This window comes from Dipodomys merriami, unplaced genomic scaffold, assembly GCF_024711535.1.
Source record: "Dipodomys merriami isolate MVZ:Mamm:240054 unplaced genomic scaffold, mDipMer1.0.p SCAF_143, whole genome shotgun sequence".
In the NCBI taxonomy this organism is placed as follows: Eukaryota; Metazoa; Chordata; class Mammalia; order Rodentia; family Heteromyidae; genus Dipodomys; species Dipodomys merriami.
This window is the reverse complement of record NW_027202749.1, coordinates 1,701,982-1,710,218: the sequence shown is the minus strand read 5'-3', so window position 1 is coordinate 1,710,218 and position 8,237 is coordinate 1,701,982. Positions and strand designations below refer to the sequence as shown.

The 8,237-nt window shown below is 66.6% G+C and overlaps 2 protein-coding genes across 25 annotated transcripts in view; one reads left to right on the top strand and one right to left on the bottom strand.

Moving 5' to 3' along the window:
• The first annotated feature begins 522 nt into the window (after nucleotides 1–522).
• On the top strand, nucleotides 523–3,622 carry Mfsd10 (major facilitator superfamily domain containing 10). 2 transcript variants are annotated; one of them, XM_070021601.1, is made up of 13 exons: nucleotides 523–603; nucleotides 767–946; nucleotides 1,087–1,183; nucleotides 1,364–1,467; nucleotides 1,568–1,726; nucleotides 1,803–1,964; nucleotides 2,203–2,311; nucleotides 2,404–2,515; nucleotides 2,616–2,724; nucleotides 2,810–2,900; nucleotides 2,983–3,030; nucleotides 3,109–3,198; nucleotides 3,337–3,622. In XM_070021601.1, exons 2-13 carry the CDS (start codon nucleotides 773–775, stop codon nucleotides 3,450–3,452), a joined length of 1,371 nt encoding a protein of 456 aa, XP_069877702.1. In that variant the 5' UTR covers nucleotides 523–603; nucleotides 767–772; the 3' UTR covers nucleotides 3,453–3,622. The 2 variants fall into 2 exon arrangements, with proteins under 2 accessions (XP_069877702.1, XP_069877703.1); XM_070021602.1 differs by lacking the exon at nucleotides 2,616–2,724 and having other exon boundaries at nucleotides 3,337–3,512.
• A 2,064-nt stretch (nucleotides 3,623–5,686) lies between these two features.
• Nucleotides 5,687–8,237, bottom strand: part of Add1 (adducin 1) — a 61,957-nt gene continuing 59,406 nt past the window's right edge. For 6 of the 23 annotated variants that reach the window (XM_070021716.1, XM_070021720.1, XM_070021719.1 and 3 more), the window contains 2 exons: nucleotides 7,642–7,740; nucleotides 5,687–6,117 (listed from right to left, as the gene is read on the bottom strand). In XM_070021716.1, coding sequence (XP_069877817.1) covers nucleotides 5,789–6,117; nucleotides 7,642–7,740 — 428 coding nt within the window. In that variant the 3' untranslated portion in view covers nucleotides 5,687–5,788. Of the gene's footprint in view, nucleotides 6,118–7,222; nucleotides 7,261–7,641; nucleotides 7,741–8,237 lie in introns of those variants that run through there. The other 17 variants (XM_070021723.1, XM_070021728.1, XM_070021727.1 and 14 more) reach the window with 5 other exon arrangements.

Below are 8,237 nucleotides of genomic sequence, written 5' to 3'. Positions count from 1 at the left end.
GCAGCCCTGCTGCCTTCAGGACATCAGGGACGTCAGCAGGGAGGGCTGCAGCCCAGCTGTGGTCTGCACCACTGGAGGAGCCATGTGTCTAGAACCTTCCTTGGAGGTGTCTCCCTGGTCAGCATAGCCCAGGGCGTCCTGGGTTTGCAGCCCTCACCTAGCACCCCTTCCCATTCTCTGGGGACAGGACTAAGTCTGGAGCGTGGGGCTGTGTCCCACCGCACATGGCTTCGCTGTCTGCATTCACGATCGCCACGGTCGACATTCACCCAGCGGTAGCAGGATGGACAAGACCGAGGGGCGCAGTGGGACCAAGCCGGGTGCGGGGTGGTCTGCTCCGGGCCTCGGGTGCGGTTCATGGGGATGGGGGTGGCAGGCCGGGAGGACTGAGCGCCGCGCGTCGCTGGGCCAGCGGGTGCTTGGTCCCCGCTCGGCCCGGGCGGGGGGCGGGGCGCGGGCCGCCGGCGCGCGGAAGGGGCGGGGCGGGGCGCTCGTCACGCCCGGGGCGGGGCCGGCCCTGCCTGGCGCCGTTCCGCGTCCGTCCGCCCCGTCCGCCGTCCTCCGGTCGGTCCGTTCACCCGTGGGGAGCACGTGGCCGAGCAGGTGCGGGGCGGAGCCCGGGCGCGGGCTCGCGGGAGCGGTCGCCCGGGGCGCGCGCGGCAGGGCGGGGCCGGGTCCCGCGCTCTCGGCCTCTGGCGGGAGCGGGGCGGGGCGCGCGGCGGGCCGGGGTCCCGCGGGGCCCTCACCGCCCCCGTCCGCCCGCCAGGCCGCCATGGGACGCGGAGGCGCGGCGGGCTGCACCCCGCGCCCGCCCATCCGCGCGCAGCCCGCGCCCGCGCGCCGCGTGCTGGCCGTGGTCTTCCTCGGCCTCCTGCTGGACCTGCTGGCCTTCACGCTGCTGCTGCCGCTGCTGCCCGGGCTGCTGGAAGGCCACGGCCGCGCGCGCGTGAGCCTGCGCCCCGACCCGGGGGAGGGCTGACCCGGGGCCCTGACCCCGCCCCTGACCCCGGGGAACCCCGCCCCTGACCCGAGAGGCGCCCACCGCACCCCCCTGGCCCTGGGAGACCGGCCCCGCCCCTCCCCCAGGACCCCCTGTACGGCGCCTGGCAGCGCCGCGTGGACCGGCTGGCCGCCGCCATCGGGATGCCTGCGGAGCGCAGGTACCACAGCGTCCTGTTCGGAGGTGAGGCCCGGCCCCCTCGCCGCCTCGGTCCCTCTTTCCCGGGCCGGGCTCCCAGCGGCCTCTGTCTGTCCCGGGTTCTTGCGTGGCAGGCCCGTGTCCCCCGGAGCCCCGCTGCCCCAGGCTGGTCCTGAGCGCTGGATGCCACGGCCGACCCCGACCCCCGACCTCCACCTCTCTCAGGTGTCCTAGGCTCAGGCTTCTCCCTCCTGCAGTTCCTGTCCGCGCCCCTCACCGGGGCGGCCTCCGACTGCCTGGGGCGGCGGCCGGTGATGCTGCTGTCCCTGGTGAGCTTCGGGCCTCTGCGGGCTGGGGGGGGGAGTGACCCCGGGGCTGTGGTCCGGGCAGCGCTCACACCACTCGCGGCCCCTCCCTCTCCTCTGGCAGATGGGGTTAGCCGCCTCCTATGCTGTGTGGGCTGCTTCCCGAAGTTTCCTGGCCTTCCTGGCCTCTAGAGTGATCGGAGGCCTCAGCAAAGGGAACGTCAGCCTCTCCACAGCCATCGTTGCTGACCTGGCCTTGCCTCCTGCCCGCAGCCAAGGCATGGTGAGCTCTCAAGACTAGGCCAGGAGCCTGGGCCTGGGCCTGGGCCTCTGCCCAGCACAGACGGCTTTCTTCTCAGGCAGTCATCGGGGTGGCCTTTTCCCTGGCCTTCACACTGGGCCCCATGCTTGGGGCCTCCTTGTCGGTGGAGATGGCGCCCTGGCTCAGCCTGCTCTTCGCCCTCTCAGACCTGCTGTTCATCTTCTGCTTCCTGCCAGAGACTCTGCCTCCAGAGAAGCGGGTAGGGCCAGACCCAAGGCCTGGGGACTTGGGTCGCTGGGCGTGAAGGGGCGTCCCAAGTGCCCAGCGCGGATGACCTACCCCCTCCTGCTCTCCAGTGGCTGTGGAGCCCCCAGTTCCTCCCTGTGTCCCCAAGGTCTCTGCCCCAGGGCTTGGCAGGCCGGCTGGCGGCCTACCTTGTGCAGGGCTCTCTGAAGCTGCCAGACCACCGCCCGCAGGCCTCCCACTCCCTCCCACAGGCCCCCTCTGTCGCCCTGGGCTTCCGCGCCGCGGCCAACCTGCTCAGCCCCCTGGCCCTGCTCCGCTTTTCAGCGGTCGCCCACGGCCAGGCCGCGCTCCCTGGAAACAGTAAGGAGCCTTGCCTGCTGCCCACAGCCCGCAGCACCACGCCCCTGGCCACCCACACCACCCAAGCCCCCTGTGGTTCCCTCGTCCCGCAGAACTCAGCAGCCTGCGCCAGCTGGGCCTGGTCTACTTCCTGTACCTCTTCCTGTTCTCGGGTCTGGAGTACACGCTGAGCTTCCTGGCTCACCAGCGTTTCCAGTTCAGCAGGTGAGTCCATCCAGGAGGCCCTGTCTGGGACCTGCCCCCCTGTCCCTCCCTCGCCCACCTGGGTGGCCCACGGGCCGGACCCTGACCCTCCGCCTCCCAGCCTGCAGCAGGGCAAGATGTTTTTCTTCATCGGCCTCACCATGGCCGCCATACAGGGTGGCTATGCCCGGCGCATCAGCCCCGGCGGCGAAGTTGGAGCTGTGAAGCGGGTAGGGGTCCCTCCACAGTGGGGATGGGGTACCCGGGCTCATGGCAGGCCGCAGGGTTGGTCTTGAGGCCATGTGCCCGCTGCAGGCCTTGTTGCTGCTGGTGCCAGCCTTCCTCCTCATCGGCTGGGGACGCTCGCTGCCCGTGCTGGGCCTCGGGCTGCTGCTGTACTCGTTTGGTGAGTGGCCCCGCCAGGGCTGTGGGGTTCCCTACAGGCCTCTCCCCATGTTGACAGTGCCCCCCCCCCCGTTCCTTTCCAGCCGCCGCAGTGGTGGTGCCCTGCTTGTCCTCCGTGGTTGCCAGCTACGGTAAGCGCCCTTCTGAGCTGGGGCCATGGGGGGTTGGGGGGGGGAGGGCCCGTGTCCCTGATGCATCTGTCCCCACAGGCTCAGCAGGGCAGAAGGGCACGGTTATGGGCACGCTGCGGAGCCTGGGAGCCCTGGCCAGGGCAGCGGGGCCCATGGTGGCTGCTTCAGGTGAGGCTCTCTGGGCTTCTCTCTGGGCTGTCTGCTCTGCACACAGACACACACAGACACACCACCACCACCACTACCACCCCTGGCCCACCCTCTCCCAGGCCCACGTGGACGCTGCTCTCCACTGTCTCTCCACAGTGTACTGGCTGGCTGGGGCCCAGGTCTGCTTCTCCCTGTGCTCCGGGCTCTTCCTCCTCCCCTTCCTCCTCCTGCGGAGGGTGAAGCTTCCCGCACAGATGCCCAAGGCCCAGTAGCCAAACCCCACGTCTGCCCAGCAGGGCACTGGGTGCCAGGACCACTCCAGCCGCCGCCGCCACCTTCTTCCGCGCCGACGGCCCCGGCCACTGCGGAGCCTCCGCAGTTCTGTTCCTTGCCAGGGCCACAGCCTGTGTGTCTGAAGAACCAATAAAGCAGCTGTTTTGTACCAGTGCCTCTTCCAGGGTCCCAGGGTGGCGAGCGGGTGCCTCACCCCTGCCCAAGGAGAGTAAGCTAGAGCAGACAGCCGAGCCTCCCGCACTCCCAAGCTGGGTGCCGTGGCGAGCAGGGGTGAGGCGCAGGCCTCGGCACGGCCGGGCCATCCTGGTGAGGGGTGCGGCCACACTCCACTGTCCTTGTCACCAACGCCGGCCCATCTGCACGGGGCGGAAGTGACGTGGGAATCTGCTCAGACTCGGGGACGGGTGCCTCCCTCTGCACCCTGCCCGGCAGCAGGCTCCTGGGAAGACTTGGATAGAGTGTGGTGGTAAAGGAGCTGCCACAGGTGACACTTTGGGGGTAGGGGTGTGGCTCAGTGGCAGAGTGCTCACCTAGCCTGCGGGAAGCCCTGGGCTCCATTTCTCATTACCATATCCACCAAAAGAGCCAGAAGTGGGCTGGGAAGGTAGCCTAGGGGTAGAGTGCTTGGCTAGCATGCATGAAGTCCTGGGTTCCATTCCTCAGGATCACATACACAGAAAAAGCCAGAAATGGTGCTGTGGCTCGAGTGGTAGAGTGCTATCCTTGAGCAAAAAAAGCTCAAGGACAGGCCCTGAGTTCAGGCCCCAGGACTGGCAAAAAGAAGCACTTGGGAATTCTAAGAAAATGTGAGACAGACCTTCAGAAAAAACCTTAAGAGCTGGGTGCCGGTGGCTCACGCCTGTCATCCTAGCTACTCAGGAGGCTGAGAGCTAAGGATCACAGTTCACAGCCAGCCCAGGCAGAAAAGTCTGTGACTCATCTCCAATGAACCACTAGAAAACCTGAAGTGGTACTGTGGCTTAGCTTGAGCTGAAGAGCTCAGCAACAGCGCCCAGACCCCAAGTTCAAGCCCCATGACTCACAGAAAAGAAACCTTGAAGAGAACCAAACTAAACCACTTCTGAGATTTAGACAAGGAAGTTGCTTAAAGATCTTTATTTGTGAGTAAAACATGTTACAGAGGAGAGGAGGGGCGGAGCTGTCCCCGAGTCTGTGTCGTGGACGCAACTCTACTCCCTGTTGTGATACAAAGAATTAGACTACAAAAGTGAAAATCAAAGTCATTGCATATGTGGGCAGAGGGAGGGCGGGGGAGGGGTGAGAAGTCCTGCAGGAGGAAGACCTTCATTCCGCCCGGCAGCGCAACTGTGCGGCTGCCCGCGGCCTTCCTGCTGGCGTGGCCGGTGGGATGCCAGTACCCAAGACTCAGCTCTACGGGAGCCTCTCTAGTGGGGTGTGGGGGTCCCATCAGGTTCCCCCACTTCTGAACCGGTTTCCCTGGCGAGCAGCTTCAAACCTGAATGCGAGTGGATAAGAGTCCCGGGGGGCACCAGGGGCGTCAGTCCCCAGCAGCCGCATGGGGTCCCGGGGTGGGGCTGGCTTCCCCTTCCAGTCACCTTTGACTGAAACCAGGGTACCTCTAGGCTCGGGTAAGGGGAGACTAGATTTCAGCTGAGTGCCAAACCCTTCCCCAAATAGGAGAGCCTTCTGGGCTGCGTGTGCCGCAGGCTGCGGGAAGAACGCGACCGTGGCCTGTTGAGGCACAGGGGTAACATGCTCACCGGCGGGCGAGCACGCCGAGTGACGTGAGGGTCTGCCCTGCCCTGCCCTGCCCTGCCCTGCCCGGATTCAGAGGCCCCAGTCTGGCAGACTGAGCTCCTGGGTCCGGTGTGAGTCGTGGGGTCGCCCGCAGGACCATGCATAGCGTTGTGTGGGTCACGCCAGCCCACGTGTCGTGGGGCTTCCTGTCCTGAACCCACCCCTTCACGGCAGCGGGGTGCCCCGTGCCATGGGTGGGCACGAGTGACCCCAGGATCGGGACTTGGTGTAGGGGCCCAGGAGACCACTGAGCAGAAGCCACGGCTGGTGCCACCACCACACACAGCCAAGCGGAGATGAACGGCATTCACGACAGCGACAGCGAGGAGGGGTCACAGCGGGCGCCGCCGTAACCAGAGCCGGTCCAGGACCAGGCTTCAGCACGGCCGGCTGTGTGCAGGAGGAGCAGAGGAGCAGGCCAGGGCCGGGGCGCGTGCCGACAGCAGGGAGTCAGGCGTGGGTGCGTGGGGGAGGGGGCCTGGCCTTGGCACGGGACAGGAGAGGCAGGAGACCGGGCCGGGCGGCGGGCGGCCCCTCAGCAGTCGGCCTTCTTCTTGCTCTTCTTCAGGAAGGAAGGCGTGCGGAACTTCTTCTTCTTCTTGGATGGAGACTTGCCCGGGGAGCCGTCGCTGCCCGGGTCCGCCGCAGGCCCCTCCTCGGCCTCCGGGGCTGGGGCTGGGGCTGGCTCTGCGCTGGGCTCGGCGCTGGGCTCGGCGGGGGCGGGGGCGGGGGGGCCCTGGGCTTCCTCCTCGGCTGCCGGGAAGCCCAGCGCTTCCGAAGGCTCATCAGGGGACGGGTCGGGGAGGATGGGCTTGAAGGTGGCCGTGTCGCTGTCGTCCTCGCAGGCGGGCTCCTGTGGGAGATCTGGGGGGGTGGGGGACAGGTGAGGGGTCTGCGCCATCTGGGGGGCCGCCCGAGAGGCATTTTATCCTAGTCTATGGGTTCTCCCAAGACCAAGCTGAGACGGTGTCTGCACGGCCTCGGGCCAGGCTTGGCCGGCCAGCCTTCGCATGAACGGGGACAAAGCAGACGGCGTCGGGGCGCGGGCGCAGGGCCAGCAGCGCGGCGGGGATGGGTGAAGCTGCTCGGTGCGAGCAGTCCCCAGACCGACAGCCGCCTCCCTCTGCAGCAGCAGAAAAAGTCTGGGACCCCGTGTGTAGCGGGGACAGCCAACCAGGTGAGATCATTTCATCTGGGTGGCAACAGACTGAAGAGGCAAGGAGCAGACAGCAAGCCACGTTCACAGGTGGACTGCAACGTGAAGGAGCAGGGCTGCGCGGCCTGCTGACAGGCGCAGGGCTGCGCCGCCGGTCCTGACCGGAAGGGCGGCGCCCCGCGCAGCTGGCTATCAGCAACACCAGACACTTCTTCAAGACCAAGCCACACGCGAGGCCGGGGAGCGGCTGTGCCACGCAGGGTTTGGGAGCCGTGCTCAGTGCGTCAGCTTCGGGAGGCTGGAGGCTCCCAGGGACACCCAACGCGGGCAGGAGGGCCGAGGGCACACAGGCGCCTGCCCACCCCAGCACGTCGGCCCCTCTGCCAAGCTTGCTGCCGCGAACGGGCCGCCTGCGCGGGCTTGGTAGGACGGCACCTGGCCAAGTGTCCCGCTCCATACACAGTAGCAGGCGGGGCTCCACGGCCACCCCAGCCTGCGCCGTCACTCCCCGCCTCGGGCAATCAGAGGGGAGCCCCACGGCTGAGCAGAACTGCCCACAGCCCAGAGTGCGCTGGGACGCTCTGGAGGGGGCGGGGGTGGGGAGGGGGAGCACTGAGGTGACGGAGCAGTGTCCGGGGCAAGCGCCGGGGCCGGGCACGACCAGGAACCCCCATTTTGATGTGAAGTCACAGAACACAAAACTTAGTACTTTTAGCAACAAAGAAGCGGGCGGAGCGCAGGCCGCGGCGGGAGCGGGAGCGGGAGCCGTGGAGCGGGCAGCGGGCAGCGCGGGCAGCGCAGGCGCGGTACTTACTAGGGCAACAGGTATTCTTTAGCACATCCGGCTCCTGCTGTGAGGCGGCCACAAGAGAGAAAAGCACAAGTAGAGAATCTATGCATTCAGTCACAGCCATCAGGGTACACAAGAAAAGGCCGAGCCATTCTGGGAGGACACAGAATGGGGAGGGAGCCGCGGGCTTCCCGGGAGACACGGACGGACCAGACCGACGGACAGACCACAGACAGATGGTGCAGAGAGGCGCGGGGCACACAGCGCCCAGTAGACTGGGGTGCAGTGGTCACCACGGGTGCAAGCGGAGGGCACAGCGGACGCCACGAATGACACGGGCCCCGCAGGGCACCAGCCCTCAGGAGTCCGGAGTGCGTGAGGACCACCGCCCGGCCCCGGCCCCCGCACCCGGAGGCTGCCGCGCAGCACCCCCAGAGCTCACCTTCCTCAAGCTTCACGGGGGTGCTGGGGGGAGTGTGGGGGACAGCGGGCTGGTCTGGAAGACTCTTGTCTTTCTGTTCTCTCGTCTCACTGAGATTCTCTGTGAATGCACACAAGGTAAGACGGTCAGGGTGCGGAGCTGGAGACCCCTGCGCGCCTCGGGTCCTGAGCAGGAGCCTGGCCAAGAAGGCCCCAGGCAGGGCCGCCACTGCCGCGCCTCCCAGACCAACTGCAGCCGCAGATGCACCCAGCCCCCACCCACGTTCCAGAAAAGCCAACCCTGCAAACCAAGTCTGACTCCACTCGAGTAGAACTGCCTGGTGCCCTGGCACAGATGGGCGGCTGCAGCCGCAGCTCACTGCCCGCAGAAGCTCCCATGTCAGTGCTGGGGCTTAGCTTCTCCTACAGAGCATTTCCTATCAACAGTTTAAACTGGCAACTACAATGATGTAACACACACTGGTGAGTACCAGAGGAAAACACACAGGAACTAGAACCGAAACCCTGAAAGACATTACACACTCTCTCTCTCTCTCTCTCTCTCTCTCTCTCTCTCTCTCTCTCTCTCTCTCTCTCACACACACACACGTATATATG